Source organism: Thamnophis sirtalis, unplaced genomic scaffold (assembly GCF_051295495.1).
Source record: "Thamnophis sirtalis isolate CommonGarterSnake01/CBP01778 unplaced genomic scaffold, rThaSir2_p1.2 scaffold_6, whole genome shotgun sequence".
In the NCBI taxonomy this organism is placed as follows: Eukaryota; Metazoa; Chordata; class Lepidosauria; order Squamata; family Natricidae; genus Thamnophis; species Thamnophis sirtalis.
Window position 1 is genome coordinate 12,749,987 of NW_028261386.1, and position 18,772 is coordinate 12,768,758.

Genomic DNA, 18,772 nt, shown 5'->3' on the forward strand with positions numbered 1-18,772 from the left:
CTATCTATAGTGTAGAAGTAGGAACATGTCTGGTCTGAAAGCTTGGAAAACCATTGCTAATCAGTGCAAACAATATTGCTCTAGGTAGACCACAGGGAAACTACAGTAGGAGCTCAGCTAGTGTTGAGGAACTTTGAGATAGAAATAAAGTGAAGATAGGAAGCTATCTTCTATGTCTATGGAGATTCTCGGTCATCCAGGTCATGGTTGTCCCAAGGGAGCTTTTCCAAGAGGAAACTGGACTTCCTGATCTTTCCTTGAAGACATTTCACTTCTCATCCAAGGAGAGCTCAAGAAGAAGAAGAGCCAAAGAAGCTCATCCAAGAAGCTTCTTGGATGAGCAGCAAAACATCTTCAAAGAAAAACCAGAAAATTCAGTTGCCTCTTGAAAAAGCACCTTTGGGATAGGAAGGTATGCTTCCTGGACGCTACTGCTTCTATTAAAGGTAAAGGTTTCCCCTCGCACATATGTGCTAGTCGTTCCTGACTCTAGGGGACAATGCTCATCTCCATTTCAAAGCCGAAGAGTCAGCGCTGTCCGAAGACATCTCTGTGGTCCAGCTTTAAAAGTTTCCCCAAAGGAGAATAGGGGCAAAAGAATTGGCCCCATGCCTTTTTGTGACCACATTACTATTCCAAGTGACGTGATCTGTGAAATGCCAGATAGGAGTGGTAGAACCTGAAAGGAGTGGGGGAGTCAAAAGAGGGTTCAGCCTAGAATCTCTAGGTAGCCACAAGCAAGCTAAGTCCAATCCCCTTGAATTCCGTTGGCCTTTATCTAACTTCTGGCAAGGGCTAACCTTAGTTGAGAATATTCCTGTGCATGAGTAGCAATAAATCAGAATAATTGGACCTTCCCATGTGGACCTGAGCTTTCACACCTGATAGGAGGCAAGTTGCAGACCCCCAACCCAATGGCCTTGTATTAGTTGTAAAGGAAGTCTCATGCCAGCCAATGTACATAAAAGGAGACAATAAAACAGAGAATGAACATAGTATTCACTTGCAAAGGTTTCCAAGCTTATTTGCAGCAGGTCCGAGAAACTCCAGAGAGCTCCTGTCACTTAAAATAGGCAATTCTGATCACCTTAAATCAGGGGTCCCCAAACTTGTCAACTTTAAGACTTGTGGACTTCAACTCCCAGAATTCATAGCTGGATGGAGAATTCTGGGAGTTGAAGCCCACAAGTATTAAAGTTGACGTCTGAAGACCTCTGCCTTAAATCAATTCCCTAGATGCCAACAGGTACAGGTAGTCCTCAATTTACGACCATTCATTTAGTGACTGTGAAAAACATGACTTATGGTCAATCCTCACACTTATGGCCATCACAGAATCTTTAGTCATATGATCAAAATTTAGGCACGTAGCAACTGCTATGTTTTTAGGACAGCTGCAACATCTCAGGATCATGTGATTGCCATATTTTTTTTAATTAGTTTTGTATGCCGCCCACTCTTGGAAGACTCTGGGCGGCTTACAATAAAAAGGGAGGGGGAGTATAAAACAATAAATAAACAGTTTAAAATTGCAACAACATCCACAACTTGAAATGGGGCTGGACAATTCAACAGCCCCAGGCCTGCCAGAACAGCCAGGTCTTCGTCGCTTTACGGAAGGCCAGAAAGGTAGTAAGGGTCCGGATCTCAACGGGGAGATCATTCCAGAGGGCCGGAGCAGCAACAGAGAAGGCCCTCCCCCGGGGGGTCGCTAGTCGACACTGACCAGCCGATGGAATCCGGAGGAGGCCTAATCTGTGCAACCTAATCGTTCTGTGGGAAGTAATTGGCAGGAGGCAGTCTCTCAGGTAGCCAGGTCCGATGTCATGTAGGGCTTTAAAAGTAACAACTAGCACTTTGAAGCGTTTTCGGAGACCAATAGGAAGCCAGTGCAGCTCACGGAGGATAGGTGTAACGTGGGTGTACCTAGGTGCACCCACAATCGCTTGCGCGGCTGCATTCTGGACTAACTGAAGTCTTCGAACACTCTTCAAAGGCAGCCCCATGTAGAGCGCGTTACAGTAATATGCGACCTTCCCAGCAAGCTTCTGACAAGTAAAGCCAATGAGGGAATTTGGATTCATTGGATTCATAAAAAAGGTAATAAAATCAGCAGCGACCACTCCCAACAACCGCCTTTCTTAGTAACAGAATTTCTGTCCCAACTGTGATCGTAAGTTGAGGACTACCTTTAGTTAGTAAGTAGTACTGTTGTAGTCCGCCAGCGGCCAGCAGAGCTGGTGGCAGACTCAGACAGTGAGGAGGTTGGGGAGGAACATGGGCCAGTCCTGGAGTCTGGGGAAGGCTGATAAGTGCTCTGCATCGAAGGCAGAGAGGAGGCCAGGGCTGTCCGACAGTTATCAGCTGCCTTCAGAATTGGAGATCAATGGGGCAGAAGAACACCTGGAGCCTGTTCCCAATGAGCACATGCACAGAGCTGCCAGGAGAAGGGAAAAGTTAAAGAACAAGGGCCAACTTAGGAATAAAGGCACAGGTGGACAGTGAATGGCCCCTCCCATAGGGAATAAAAAGGAACGAAAAGGGAGTGGAGTTTGCAGGAGACAATTTGTTCGTTTAATTAGTGTGAAGATTGATTTGTGACTCTCAGAGACTCCTTACCAAGTATTGATTTCTACAGGATTGCCAGTTTGGAAGATACCGGCCTGGCAGCTCTCCAAGCCTGATAAGGTCTGTGGTTATAAATTCACCCTTGAAAGACTGTTTGCCAGGACTTTGCTGAATGTGAATGAGAGGAATTCACATTAGCTTAATAAAAAGGGGTTTTGTTGGGATAAGGAGTCTGTTTCATGATTTGGTGAAGCCTAGGTCAGAACAACTACATGACTTCCCTGAAGGACGTCTTCCATTGTCAAACTGCTATTGTTATAATGTCTTTTAACATTCATCCACACTTGGTCTTTCTATCATTTAAACCCATTATTTCGCTCATTTGTCTGTAATCCCAGATCTAAGATCAACCACTTTATGCCTTTATTTTCCTTCCACCCGTTATTTAGTGTTGTTTTTCTAACAGCTTTTTTGGGAGGTCTCATATGAAAGAGTTCTATAATCTAAATTCACACTCACCTGTAAAATTTTGATGCAGTTCTCTAAGACCAGAGAATGCAGTCTTACCTGATTTGTCGTGGACTATGGAGAAAAGGATGCGTTTGGAGGAATGGACATTTTGGATGAGTGGACCACCGGGGAGGATAGATTTCTGTCCTGGACACAAAAAAGCAAAGAAAGCAACATAAGACTGAGGGAGGGGAAGATGAGAGAAAAAAAAAATCAGAAAAAATCATGACCAAAGCAAAAGAGGATCTGCTTTTACATTTGTTGCAGTGGTTAAGTGAACTCTGCAGTCATTAAGTACATCCATTTTCCCCAATGGGCATTTTCTGCTGGAAAATGGAAGTAAAACATCAGAAATAGGGGGGGGGGGGCATTGCAAATTGTGGTTATGAGACCAAGGGGTACTGTAAACACTGCAAAGATGAGCCAGTTGCCAAACATCCAAAATGCTTCTTCACTCACACACACACACACACACACACAGTGTTTTTGTGTGTGTGTGTGTGTATGTGTGTCTGGCCTTCATAACTTGGAGAATGAGTCACAAGTAGCTCTAGGGTGGTCTGTCATAATGTCGAGCAGTTGTTAAGCAACTGGTTGGAAGTTGAAAACTATCTGAACAGGATTATTGCCTGGTGTTGCTTTCTGTTGCATTTGGGATTCCAGCTCAGAAATTTCAGCAACAAAATAATAGTCTTCCTTAGCCAAAGCTGATGGCTACTGAAACAAAGTAGGTTGCATTAAGAGATGTACAGATAGTCCTCGAGTTACGAATGGAATGGAGCCTGCCCCTTCCATTCGTAACCCGAGGATTCATGGAAGTGAATTTCATATCTTGAATCGGATCACTCCCTCCTTTTCCTCACATATTCGCTAATCGAATGCGAGGCTCCTTAAGGACACATGAGGTATTTCAGGGTGGGTGAGGCTATGGGGGCCCTAGTGATGGAACAGGCCACCCGCCTAATACCACCCAAGGCCTTCCCGACCCATGGATCCACCCTTCAGAAGCTCCATTTTGACCTGCAATGTCATAGGAGAGGCCTGTGGAGGGCCGAACAAAATGTTGGAAGGACACAACTGCCCCCCAGAAACTCCATTTTGACTGGCAACATTCAGGACGAATGTTGCCAAGCCTCTGAAGATGTTTGTAAAGATGAACAACTGCTGTGGTGTTGCAAGGTTCGTAGTTTTGTGACTTGTTCGCATACACTAGGGGGTGCTTATTGCATAAATTTGAACGTTCGCTAAAGGAATGCTCGTAACCCAGGTATTGTCTGTAATTCATGAGTGAAGGCTAGTCACAAAAGCTACAGTTTTATTTAAAAATTAGTATAGGTTTCTTCTGTTTTGAAATAAGTCTTGCACCTGTTTACATGACTTTCATCAAAAAACTGCCAGCGTCAAAAGTGCTTGAGTAACGTTAAGAGTTATGGAATACGAAAACTTGTCTTTTTGTTAATTGCTAAGTGGTCGAAAAATAGAAAACAAAATGTATGAGTAAATGGGCAGTTCTTTCCATGGAGACATGTAAGAAATGGAATTTCTTAAGCACCTGCACTGGGACTGGCACTTTTCAATAAATGATCTTGACTCTGGGGCAAGCTGTGAGGTGGTAAAGGCAAGCTGTGAGGTGGTAAAGGTTGCAGATATTATTGAATTATTCAGAGTGTTAGCGAAGAGATCTACAAGGATCTCTTCAGACTGAGTGAATGACCCACCAAATGTCAGATGCAATTCAATTTTAAGAAAATGTAAATGATTCTCACTTTCCTTATGAGAAGACACATTCAGGACTCTAACGAGGAAAAAAGTTGAATGTGATTGAAACATAAAATGTGTATAAAATCATGAATGGCCTGGAGAAAATGGACGAGGAAGAAGTTTTTTCCTCCTCTCTTAAAACGTTAGAACCAGGACATATTCAATGAAGCTAATTTAACTGGCAGGAGATTTAAAATAGAGAAAAGCAACCTCTTCTTCACCTAATGCATAATGAACTTGAGGACTGAATTGTCCCCAGACATGGTGATGACTACTTACTTAAATGATTTTAAAAGGGGATCGGATAAATTCATGGAGGGTGGGTCAATTGGTCATGAAGACTCAATGTTACATTCAGATTAGGGGCAGCATATTTCAAGGGGAAGAAGAGTGGGTGAGGATCATGTACAGTATATCACAGAAGTGAGTGCACCTCCTCACATTTTGTAAATATTTAAATATCTTTTCATGTGACAACACTGAAGAAATGACCCTTGACTACAATGTAAAGTAGTGAGTATACAGCTTGTATAACAATGTAAATGTGCCGTCCCCTCAAATTAACGCAGCACACAGCCATTAATGTCTAAACTGGTGGCAACAAAAGTGAGTACTTTGAGGGGACAGCATATTTACACTGTTAATACAAGCTGTTTATTCACTACTTTACTTAATAGCAATAGCAATAGCAGTTAGACTTATATACCGCTTCATAGGGCTTTCAGTCCTCTCTAAGCAGTTTACAGAGTCAGCATATCGCCCCCACAGTCTGGGTCCTCATTTCACTCACCTCAGAAGGATGGAAGGCTGAGTCAACCTTGAGCCGGTGAGATTAGAACCGCTGAACTGCAGATAACAGTCAGCTGAAGTGGCCTGCAGTGCTGCACTCTAACCACTGCGCCACCTCGGCTCCTACTTAAATATTTACAGAATGTGAGGGGATGTACTCATTTCTGTGATATACTGTATGTCACTGTCTCCTCTTGTTTGGACCTGTTAGGAATATAATTCTAATGGTTGGATTGGCAATATATAAATCATATAGCAATATTATACCTGTTTCTTTAAATCATGCTGTAAATGTGATTGGGTGCTGTTTCCTCAATCGGCCATAAGAGGGAGCCAGAATGACTGTTAGCTCTCTCTCTGTTCCTTAGATGCTGGGCTGATCTGATCTGAGTACCGTGAGCTATTGTAAGTTTTGCAACTGTTAGCAAACTTTGAGTACCGGACTGATTATATGATATTGGACTATGTTATTTGGATTATCCCTTAACTGAAAGACATTGATGACTGAGTGTCTTATCTGTGTATGACTTGGACTGTTTGATGGACTCTGATACCTCTATTTCCACGAAAATGAAAGCTTATTTAAACTGCAGTGTCTCTGTATGCTGGTTTGTGTGTTCTCCAACACAACTCTCACAACGCTTCACTGAACGTACTCACTCTCCCAACGGGGAGTTTACCTAACAGGACCTTTGAGACATCTGATAGGCCACAGTGAGAAGCAATATGCTAGACTTAGCCCAGTCCAATTAGCTACAATTCACAGTTACGACAATGATGAAAAAGTAACTTTATGACCAACATTTACAAGCATTTACAATCTCCATAGGTCTGTAAAGCGAAGGAAAGATAAAGATAGATTATATGCACAGGTGCACATTCATTTAGTGACTGCTTCATTTAATGACTGAGTTGCAGGTCCCAATTACAGTCGCTAAATGTATTAGAACGGAACTTTGTTTGGACATTTTTTTGGGGTATCTCCTATGCTTCGTTTGGACTTTGGCTTTCTCTTGCTAGAACCCAAACTTTCTGCAAAAAACGAGAGCAATGTAAATAGTCCTTGACTTACGACCACAAGTGAGCCGAAAATTTGTGTTGGTAGATGAGACAGTTGTTAAGTGAGTTTTGCCCCATTTTACAACCTTTCTTGCCACAATTGTTAAGTGAATCACTGCAGTTGTTAAGATAGTAACACAGTTATAAAGTGATTCTGGCATCCCCATTGACTTTGCCTGTCAGAAGGTTGCAAAAGGTGAATCCCATGACCCCGGGACACTGAAACCGTCATAAATACATCCCAGTTGCCAAGCATCTGAATTTTGATCATGTGACATGGGGATGTTGCAATGGTCATGTGAAAAGTCACTTTTTCAGTGTCATTGTAACTTTGAACAATCACTAAATCAGGGGTGTCAAACTCAAGGCCGGGGGCCAGATCCAGCCTGCAGGGTGCTTAGATCTGACCCGCGGGGCCGTTCTGGAAAGGACCAGCCCGCAGTGCCTCTGCCAGCAAAAAAAGGAGCTTGGGAGGACCACATGTGGCTCTCCCAAGCTCCATTTTTGCTGGCATAGGGTTGCAAGAGGAGGTCACAGCCGAAAATGGAACTCACAAGGGTCGTCCACGGCTCTTCCGTGCTCCGATTCCGCTGGCAGAGCGCTCGGGCCCTCACAAGCGTCCCCGACATGAGTGATGTTGAGCTGACCATGTCCACCCTGGCCACGCCCATCCCAGCCCCCCCCCCCGAGATCAAACACACCCTGATGCAGCCCTCAATGAAATTGAGTTTGACACCTCTGCACTAAATAGCAGTTAGACTTATATACCGCTTCATAGGGCTTTCAGCCCTCTCTAAGCGGTTTACAGAGTCAGCATATTGCCCCCAACAACAATCCGGGTCCTCATTTTACCCACCTCGGAAGGATAGAAGGCTGAGTCAACTCTGAGCCGGTGAGATTTGAACAGCCGAACTGCAGAACTGCAGTCAGCTGAAGTAGCCTGCAGTGCTGCATTTAACCACTGCACCACTTCGGCTCTTAATGAACTGTTGTAAATCACGAACTACCTGTACATATTTGAGAACAGCATTGGGCCCATGCATCATTGCTGACCGCCATTTTCCTAAAAGAGGGCAGTCCAGGGCCCATTTGGGAAAAGGCACTCATGAGATTTCAAGGTTGAAACTGATGTTCGCTTGCCTTTTACGACCAAACCCCACAATTTTAGCCCTCCCCCCCTCTGGAAAGGCTCTGGGAGACCACAAAAGGAATGCTGGTAAGGTGAACGTTGCCTAGATACTGACTTTCCTGTATGCAAAATCCTGATTTACTCTTTCACCATGTCTGGAAATGCAAATTATTTTCATGATCACCTTCAGCTCAGAATGAAAAAGTCTATTTTCAGCTCCAACAACACTAATGTTTGGGTCAGCTACCTTGATGGTGTGGGAGGAAGGGAATTGTTGTGCATTATAAAACATCTTGTGAGATAGAAAACAAGATGTGTTTTCTCTCAAGAACGCCCCGAGAACATTTGTAAATAAAAAGATAATTCCAAATTGAATCAAGACTTCATTCTTGAAAATCCAAGGGAACATTCCACCCTCTCTCTAAAATAAGCATCCTTAATTAACTGTAGCTTGTTATTGTTAGTTGCAAAGTCACATCCGACCCATCGTGACCCCATGGACAACATTCCTCCAAGCCTTCCTGTTCTCTACCATTCTCTGGAGTCCATTTAAGCTCATGCCCATTGCTTCAGTGACTCCATCCAGCCACCTCCTTCTCTGCCGTCCCCTTCTTCTTTTACCCTCAATCTTTCTCAGCATTAGGCTCCTCCAGGGAGTCCTTCCTTCTCATTAGGTGGCTAAAGTATTTGAGTTTCCTCTTCAGGATCTGGCCTTCTAAAGAGCGGTCAGGGTTGATCTCCTCTGGGACTAACCGGTTTGCAGTCCATGGGACTCTCAGGAATCTTCTCCAGCACCATAGTTCAAAGGCCTCAATTCTTTGGCACTGAGGCTTTCCTATGGTCCAACTTTCACAGCCATACGTTGCGACTGGGAAAACCATAGCCTTGACTATACACACTTTTGTTGACAGGGTGATGTTACTCAAAAGGTGGTTTACCTTTAAACTATAGATAGTCCTCAACTTATGACCAACTTGAGCCCAAAATGTATGTTGCTAAGTGAAAAATTTGTTAAGTGAGTTTTGCGACTTTTCTTGCCACGTTTGTTAAGTAAACTGCTGCAGTTGTTAAGTTAGTAACACGATTGTTAAGTGAATCTGGATTCCCCATTGACTTTGCTTGTCATAAGGCTATAAAAGGTGATCACATGATCCCTGGACATTGCAACCGTCATAAATATGAATCAGTTGCCAAGTGTCCAAATTTTGATCAAATGACATGGGGAGACTGCAAAAGTCGTATGTGTGAAAAACGGTCATATGTTACAGTTTCAATGCCATTGTCATTTTAAATGGTCGCTAAATGAAACTGTTACAAATCAAGGACTACCTGAATTTAGCTGATCCTAGAACTTGAAGATGAAACCTATCCCTGACTCCTTTGTCCTTTCTTGGCTAGCACTACAATATAAAAACCCAACTACATGTCTTTTGTTCTTTATTAACTCTAGTTTCTTTTTTGGCTCCTTGTTTTTGGTCTCACTTCCTCCTCTCTCTGTTGTTCTTCCTCCTCCCTACTACCTTCTCCCTGTTCTTCCCTTATTCTCTGTTGTCGTTCTTCCTGGCTTCTATATTCCATCTCCTCTTTACTGCTCTGTTCCTCTTCCGGGCTTACTAGTTGCTCATATAAATCCTGTGCCTTCTCCAGATTGTCAACTTTAATCCTTTTCTCCTGCCAGATTACCAACATCCCTTCAGGTACCAACCACCTAAATAGTATATCTCGTTTAATCAGTTGTGTCGTCAGGTTCAAAGTAGCAACATAGATCCCACAGATTAGGCCTCCTCCGAATTCCATCCGCCGGCCAGTGTCGACTGGCGACTACCCGGAGGAGAGCCTTCTCTGTGGCTGCTCCGACCCTCTGGAACGAACCCCCCGTGGAGATTCGAACCCTCACCACCCTCCAGGCCTTCCGCAAAGCCCTTAAAACCTGGCTGTTCTGACAGGCCTGGGGCTAAAGAACTGTTGCCCCCGTCTCGTATTGGTATGACTGTTGTGTTTTAATTATGCATTATTTTTTATGTCGTTTTAAATTCTTTGTTTGTATCCCCCTTCCCTGGTTGAGTTGTGAGCCGCCCTGAGTCCCCTTCGGGGGAAAAGGGCAGCATATAAATAAAATCAACATTCAACATACATTCAACATTCCTGAAAAAAATGACTTATGGCATTGAAGCATCCCTGTGGTTACATGCTTTCCATTTGGATGCTTGACAACTGACTCAACATTTATGGCTGGCTGACCAAATACTACTGTCCCTTCCTACTTAAGGATGACCCTGTCAAAACCATCATCAATAATCCAATCAAAGCCATCATTACCCAATTCCTATTCCCGCCCTGTTTCATTCCAAGGCTATACCAACACCTTTGCACCAGCTCTGGGGCAACCATTGCTGGGGCAGCAAACATGAAGGCCATTACCACAGCAGTCACCGAACTCCTGTGGCGAAGGCACCTTCGCTTCTCCTGATGGACGGGGCCTCAGCATGTCGCCGACTGCATTCATCCCATGCCGACTGGCTGAACCTTCCTGCTTTATCTCCATGGCAATCTGTGTGGGCAGCGACACGCCGTACAGGAAACCGCTGGTGGTGATCCCGGGAAGAGTGTCTTGATTGGCCTGCTTAAGGCGCACATGATTAAGGCCTGGCTCTCGGTTCCCCTTGGAGATGAGGGCAGAGGAGTTCATCTCAAGAGAAGGGTTGGGATCCCTGATAGAGTCCTCGGGTGGCCTAAGAAGAGGAGGAAATTGCACATCATTTCATGTTTACCCTAAATTGGTACACTGAACTATTTAATACAACAATGAGGAACAAAATATGCTGTAAATTCAGAGACAGGTTATTGAACATCAGCCAATTGCTAAAGCCGTATAATAAAACTGACTTCCTGTCCTGTTTATGAACTTCCAAGAGGTATTTTGTTGGCCACTCTAAGATAGCAAAATCCTGGTCTGGGTAGACTTTTGGCTTAATCTAGCTGAGTTCTTCTTATGTTCTTAAAGAAGCAGACCTTCAACTATCTCTCTCACCCACAATCTGGACCAGCAACACTCTCTCTTTATAATAAATATCTATATCATATCTATATCATATCTCCCCCCCACTCTCTCATTATCTTTTAATGACTCCATATAATCCCTTGCAGGGTGGACAACTGAATGGAGCTGAGTGGCTGGATGCCCTTCCTGTTGCCAATGCAGAGTTACTATATTCAGCACACATAATCACTCTATCTATCTATCTATCTATCTATCTATCTATCTATCTATCTATCTATCTATCATCTATCTATCTATCTATCTATCTATCTATCTATCTATCTATCATCTATCTATCCATCCATCCATCCATCCATCCATCCATCCATCCATCCATCCATCCATCCATATCTACTGGTATATCTATATCTATATATCTATCTAGACACACACACAAAAGCGTGTGCACACACACCACTGTTCCCTCTAAGGTGCGCGCCTGCGCGGCCGCGCACATGGAAAGAAATCCCCGCGCAGGACTTTTCAACTCCCGCGCAGAGATTTCTTTCATAGCAAACGTGGGGAAGTCCTTTGCAGGCAGCTAGAACTGGCCGCCCGCAAAGGACCTCCCCAGAGGAATCTCATGTCCTGCAGCCCAAACTTTCTCCTCCCAGCAACTTGGCCTGTTGGATACAGTTGTGGCGGGGGAAGAATGGGCTGGGTGGGCTGGCTGGCTGGGGAGGGGGGAGCCCTTTAAAGCCCTGCTGCCGCGTCTTCCCAGCAAGACTTCCTTTTGGCTCGCGGTTTCCCTTGCCTGCCTTAACCAAAGCTTGGCGCCCCGCCTCTGCTTTCGCTCTCCCTCCCTCAGCTGTGCAGCAGCAGCAGCTCTCAGCCTAGGGCGTCACGCAGGCTGTGGAAGGAGGGGGAGGAGGAGGGAACCAAAGAGAGGATTTTAGGGGCCTGCGCCCCACAGCCAGGACCGTCCTTGCGCCTCAAGCCGCGTTTCTTCGTGCAAAGCCCTTCGGGCGTCAGGCGGAGCTCTCGGGTTGCCCAAACCAGTTCCTCCCAGGTTCAAAACTACGGAGGAAGGAACTGGATTGGGCAACCCGCGCTCACACACACACATACACACAGAGAGAGATTCGGCTGCGTCCGGCTCATTTGCAAAAAGCCCAGAAAAGGAAGTCGGTCGGGGGCAGAGGAGGGGGGGAGACCCGTCGGAGAAACCGACGGTCCCGAGGCCGGAGGAGGGGGGTTCTTCCCCAGACAGGGCTCCCCAGGAGAGGGCGAGGCACCCCTCCCCCATCTCCCTACTGTCAATGTCGCACAGGAGGGCTGTTTCTATCTCGGTGCTTTCATGGAGAGTCAGCGAGAGATCCAAGCCATCCAGCGAAGGCAGACTGCTGTTTAGTAAGAATGTTTTAAATGTTTTAAATATTGCATTTCAGCTTATTTGTCATGGATTGGTGATCAACCTACTTGCAAATACAAATTCTTTTTCATATGGCATGCTGGTGCTCTGCAGATTTTATTTGATTTTAGAAAAAGAAAATAAAGGCTTCTTGGTCCACCTGGACCGGAAAGTCAAAATCCAGAAAATTAACTTTGTTTAGGAAAGTTTTGCACTGATGGAAAAATAGTGTTTTCCAGTGAAAGTTTTTTCCCTACTTTTCCTTGTTTGCTTTTTTGGCCTCTATTCCTTCTCTACTCTCCTCTTTTCTTTCTTCCTTTTTTCTTCCTTTTTTCTTTCCTTCCTTCCTTCCTTCTTTCTTCCTTTCCTCTTTCTCTCTCTTTCTTTTTTCTGCCTCTTTTTCTTATCCTCCCACCCTCCTCTCCCCTTTCTTTTTCTCTTTCTCCTCTTTCCTTTTTTGTCTCTCCCTCTGTCTCTGTTTCTCTCTCCCTCTCCCTTCTTTCCTTCCTCCCTTCCTTCCTCTCCCCTCTTTGTTTGCTTCTTTAAGTGCTCCAATTGCTAATCTACATCAGTTGGTAATTTATTCATAACTTGCTAAATCACTGCAGACTATTGGATAGTAAGGGGGAAAGTATAGTCCTCAACTTACAACAGTTCACTTAATGACTAAAGCTACATCAGCACTGAAAAAAGTGAATTACAGCTGTTCTTCACACATGATCATTGCAGCATCCCCATGGTCATAGGATCAAAATTTGGATCTTTGGCAACTGCCTCATATTTATGACGGTTGCAGTGTCCTGGGGTCACCTTTTGCAACCATCTGCCAAGGAAAGTCAGTAGGAAAGTCAGACTGACTTAACAACCAGGTTACTGATTTAACCACAGTGATTCACTTAACTGTAGCAAGAAAGGTTGTAAAATGGGGCAAAACTCACTTAACAAATGTCTCATTTAGCAATAGAAACTTTGGGCTCAATTATGGTCGTAGATTGAGGACTACCTGTATAGGGAGATTTCTTTACTTAATGGATATTTACATGGTAGAATTGAGTTTCAAATAACACTAATTTCGTTGTCTTGGGTGACATCTATGAAAAAAATCCAGGTGCTCAGGTATGAAAATGTGCTGCTCAAACACTATACTTTTCCGCTCACACTGAAAAAAAATTAGAGGGAACATTGACACACACACACATACACACACACTTAGTATACAGAGAGTGTTGCTAGTCCATATTGTGGGTGAGAGAGATAGTTTGGAGGTCTGCTTCTTTAAGTACATAAGATATATATTTATATACACATACACACAGGCACACAGGCATACACACATACTATATGTGTTTGTGTGTGTAGAGAGAGAGAGAGAGAGAGAAAGAGCGTGCATATCAGGGGTGGGTTCTGACCGGCTTTACTGCCGGTTCGCTTATGCACACGTGGGATGCATGCTGTGTGCGTGGGATGCATGCTGTGCGGGCATGCACAGTTCAATTAAAATTGCTCTGTGCATGCACAGAACTTAAAAACAAGATGGTGGTGCTGACTGGAGAACAGGTTTGGGGGCATGGCAGACCTGAGTCGCTGCTGGTTACAGCAACCCACGCCACCATACCGCTACCGGGCCGAAGCAGGCCGAACCGTTAGGAACCCACCTCTGGTGCACATATACTTATCTCAAATTACAATTTCAATGTCTAAAAGATGTTAATAAAGAAATGACAAGTGGAAGACAGAGAAAGTATTGAAAATTAAACTATAAATGACCGGCCAAGAGAATGATTTGGAAAAAGGCCCTTTGCTGGATACGCAAAAGAAACTAGCTGGATTGGCATCTTTCAACCCATTTATTTTATCACCTTATTTCCTGGTGCAAAGGAAACAAAAGGTGACTGACAGCAAATGAAATTGCTAAGGGATGTTATAATGATGGACAGCAAAAACAAGGAAGAAAGGGAGTGAAGGTAGAAAAAAGGCATTATACTTCCTAATTCCTAAATAGCATTGAACCAGAAATCTCAATCCAGTTGCTCAGTAGGCAAAGTTCCATCCTAAATAGGAAGTATTTATAGCCCTTCTGTCAGGCTTTTCATCAGCCGTGGCTATAAATCTGAGTTCTCCAGATACTTAACTCCTTATTCAGTCTTGCTTTTCTCAGCAGCGGCTCATGGCTATGACTCGGCAAGATTAGTTTATTGCTGACAGGAATGAAGAGAGGAGATTTGCCTACTGCAATACGCAGAGGTCAAAGCCTATATATAGGCCTAAACGCCAAGGTTTAAATTGTAGGCTTTTTTTCCCCTCCCACCTTTCCAAGTCAATGGGTACCTGGCTGCTCTGCTGATGGCTTTGAAAAGCACCTAATCTATGCTGACATATTGGATCTCTCTAGCCTGGAACTGCTGATTCCTACTTCATCAGCATGTTTCCAGATCCCTTCCCAGTCAGGGTCAGCCAATGGGTGGCCTCAATCACTCAAGAACGCTCAATACCTTTTGTCAGTGTATACCTGATTATATTCCAACCCCTGGAAGCAGGTAGAAGCGCTTTGGCAGCCCTGAAATAAAATATCCTTCTCCTACTGACTCATTGGCTGTGCACACACAACACATTGTAGTTTATGTTGGCCTTGGACCATAGAAGATATTTGATTTAATTATATATTTTCATATCCAAAGGTTTTTTTAAAAAAATTTTAATACAAATTTACACATATTATAGAAACAAAGTGTTGACCAGATCTTTCCTTTAACATCCTCTTATTTACATAATCCATTTTACATCATAGTTTGGTTTTCCCTTTCAGCCAAATTATTTTCTTCCATTATTTTCCATTTTTATACTTATTTTTTCTTAATACATAAAGGATATCTTCAATTGCCCCTTCAAAAATTACACCAAATTATTTCATATTTCTCTGTTGGACTAGTTTACTATAAACAATACATATCCTCTAATTAAGTTTTAACAGAGAGAGCATTTCTTTCAATTTTTTCTACAATTAACAATATACTATAATTTCTTTATTTCTTAATTAGTTACTAATACATAAAGGATATCTTCAATTGCCCCTTCAAAAATTACACCAAATTATTTCATATTTCTCTGTTGGACTAGTTTACTATAAACAATACATATCCTCTAATTAAGTTTTAACAGAGAGAGCATTTCTTTCAATTTTTTCTACAATTAACAATATACTATAATTTCTTTATTTCTTAATTAGTTACTAATACATAAAGGATATCTTCAATTGCCCCTTCAAAAATTACACCAAATTATTTCATATTTCTCTGTTGGACTAGTTTACTATAAACAATACATATCCTCTAATTAAGTTTTAACAGAGAGAGCATTTCTTTCAATTTTTTCTACAATTAACAATATACTATAATTTCTTTATTTCTTAATTAGTTACATAGCAATACCAATCATACTACTGTTCCCTTTAATCTACTAATACAACTCTTTTTTCCCTTTCTTCCTCTTTTATCCATTTTCTCTTTTCTATATTTTAGATATTTGATTTAATTATATATTGTTCCTTAAGTCCAATTTTCTGGGTTCACATGAACGTGCTCCATGAATATTCACTGGCTGCTTTCATACAACATTAAGACAGGCCAGGATTTGGTGAACTAGAGTCCTGAACTTCATATGATGAGAAGTAATATGAAAACTACATCATGGTTTTAGCATTATTTGTGAAATGAGCCACTAGCTAAACTTGCATATCGTGATTATGGCATAACCATCCTCTGCCTCCAGCAGAACCATAATACAGAAATTCCTGAAGTATTCTGAAGTGAACAAAATCCAGAGCGAACAAATCCAAGAGGTCCTTTTTCTTGGAGATCCATGGTACTAGTTAAATCCATGGAAACCAGAGCATGATCATGATAAGAAACTAATGGGAATAATGCCCATCTCTCAGATCACATCTCAGCTGCTTGAAAACAAAAGTCAGATGTAACTGTTTAGACAAGTTTTCTGACATGGATTTGAACCATAGAAAAACAGAAGCCAGAAGTTCTAATCCTATCCCAAAGGTGCTTTTTTGAGAGGAAATTAGATTTTCTGGTTTTTCTTTGAAGATGTTTTGCTTCTCATCCTTTAAGCTTCTTCAGCTCTGAGTAGATGGTGGGCAATGGAAGGATTTATACTCCTTGCAGACAGCTGGTCATTTGCATTCTTTTAGAGAGTCGTTAAGGCCACCTGGAGGTTTAAAGAATGCAAATGACCAACTGCCTGCAAGGCACATAAATCCATCCACTCCCCACCATTCAGTCAGAGCTGAAGAAGCTTCTTGGATGAGAAGTGAAACATCTTCAAAGAAAATCCAGAAAGTCCAGTTGCCTCTTGAAAAAAACACCTTTGGGACAACCATGGCCTGGTTGACTGAGAATCTCCATATACATTCTAATCCTATCCTTACAATTGCACCAAAACAGGGGAGAAGGGACGATGATGATGACGACGACGATGATGTTATCCATTCAATCGTGTCCAACTTTTAGCAATTCTAAGGGCCACGTCTCTCCACATCTTCCAATCTTACATTACTTCTTTGAGTTTCTCTATGCTTGAGATGGAAACTCCCGATTTCAGTCATTGCAAGTCAATATTTTTATCTTTCTATCATGGATTAGTACAACCAGCATGATCTGCAAGGCGCTGACTAAAATACAAGGGAATTTTTTAAAAAAAAATTCAAAACACCTCATTCTTACCTTTTTATCCTGAAACGCATGTTGTGGCTGTGCTCTAATATGGCCATCAGGGACTTTGCATCGTATTCAATGGGTTTCCTGAATGTGAGTCCATCAGGTAACCCAACCACCGTTAACCAGCCAGGCTCTTTCAAGAACTTCTCGTATGGCAGTGGAACCACACTGCTCTTCCCCAAGGCCTCACCTGGACAATGTGGAAAAACAATAAACTCTGAAAGACATCCAAGCAAGAGCGGGCCACAAGATATCCCTTTGTCCTGTCTCTTTGTCACACTGTGCTGCTGCCATAAAGACGATTTGGGATGAGTTATCCAAAAGGGAGTACATCAAATGTTTGTAGCAGCCTTTCCCAATCTCAGGGGTCTCCAGATGCATCAATTTTGAATCCCAAAATCTCCCAGCCAGCAATGCCATTGCTAAGAATTCTGGGATTTGAAGTCCACATATCTGGATGACACCCAAATTGGGAAAAGCTGCTTTATAATGCTCTCCATTCGTCTGGATTAGTGTTTCTTAACCTTGCCAACCATGTGGATTTCAACTCCCAGAATTCCCCAGCCATCTTATTAGCGGGAGAATTCTTGGAATTAAAGTCCACACAGCTTAAGGTTGGTGAGACTCGTGGCACGACAAAACCGCGGTCCACTAAAGCGCGCCCGATTAAAGGGCGTCGCTGACATCATCAGCAGCGCGACAACAGCGACCGCAGAGAAAAAAGGGCGCTTTAAAAAGCACTTTGAAAGCAAGCCCATTCAAATTAAGGTAAGGGTTAGGTTTAGGTTTAGGGTTAGGGTTAGGTTAAGGGTTAGGTTCAGGGTTAGGTTAAGGGTTAGGGTTAGGTTTAGCGTTAGGTTTAGGGTTAGGTTTAGGGTTAGGTTTCGGGGAGTTAGGTTTAGGTTTCGGGGTTAATTTTAGCTTTAGCGCTCACAGCGTGCTTTTTTCGTCACACTGTGATGACGTCAGGTACGCGGTTTTGTCGAGCGTGCTTTAGTCGAACGCGGTTTTGTGGTGGAACCGGTGAGACTGAGAAACACTGCTCTGGATTTAGGCATATATTATCTGTAGTAAGACTTAAGCAGAGGTGCCAGTTGCAGGTAAAGGGCTTATGCTCAAGCAAAAGTTGGCATCAACCAGACGTGTCCTCCAATTGAGGACGTGTATGCAATAAAAATGGCATTGTCTATCTATAAAGAGAGAGACAGCAGAAATTTTGGGGGAATCACTAAGTTTTGCAAAAGAAAGAAGTATACCCCTCCTCACTTCTAAAAACAGGGCACAACATGCAATAAATGTTTACGATCGGTGGGGGTGGGCAACAGAGAAAGGAAATTAAAAACAATCAAATGGATTGTTCAGAAAATAACCTATTTATTTGCTTGAGTGCTTGTTTGGTTGGTTGCTTGCTTGCTTGCTTGGTTACTTACTTACTTACTTACTTAACTTACTTACTTATTTGATTTATAAGGCCACCTTATGCTTGGATGGATGGCATACCTCATAAAACTACTCAACTGCAAAAATACTAGCAGTAAAAACAGTATGGTAATCGGAATAAAGTAATAGCAGTGCTAATAATAATCAATGATGAAGCTACTGTAAAGGGCATTAAAATCTCAAAGTGGGAACATTTGTAGCTGTCTTATTTTCTATATCAGCTTTCCTAACCTGTGGCTTTAAGGTGAAAATAAAAAGTAACACCCAGGACTCTTAGGTAGATGTTTAACGTCTAGCCATCCAAGTATACCCAACAGTTGGGATATTTGGATTTGTAGTTCAACTATAACCAGAGGTTTAAATGTTTCCCATCCTTCCACAAAGCCTCTTGATTTGGGCCT

The 18,772-nt window shown here is 42.8% G+C and overlaps 1 protein-coding gene across 2 annotated transcripts in view; it reads right to left on the reverse strand.

Annotated features, from left to right (window-relative positions):
• The window catches only part of GTF2IRD1 (GTF2I repeat domain containing 1), a 169,149-nt gene that overhangs the window by 66,566 nt on the left and 83,811 nt on the right, over positions 1 to 18,772 (reverse strand). For both annotated transcript variants that reach the window (XM_087717210.1, XM_087717209.1), the window contains exons 5-7: positions 16,938 to 17,121; positions 10,238 to 10,548; positions 3,136 to 3,225 (exon numbers count right to left, since the gene is read on the reverse strand). In XM_087717210.1, the coding sequence (XP_087573336.1) occupies positions 3,136 to 3,225; positions 10,238 to 10,548; positions 16,938 to 17,121 (585 nt within the window). The remainder of the gene's footprint in view (positions 1 to 3,135; positions 3,226 to 10,237; positions 10,549 to 16,937; positions 17,122 to 18,772) is intronic.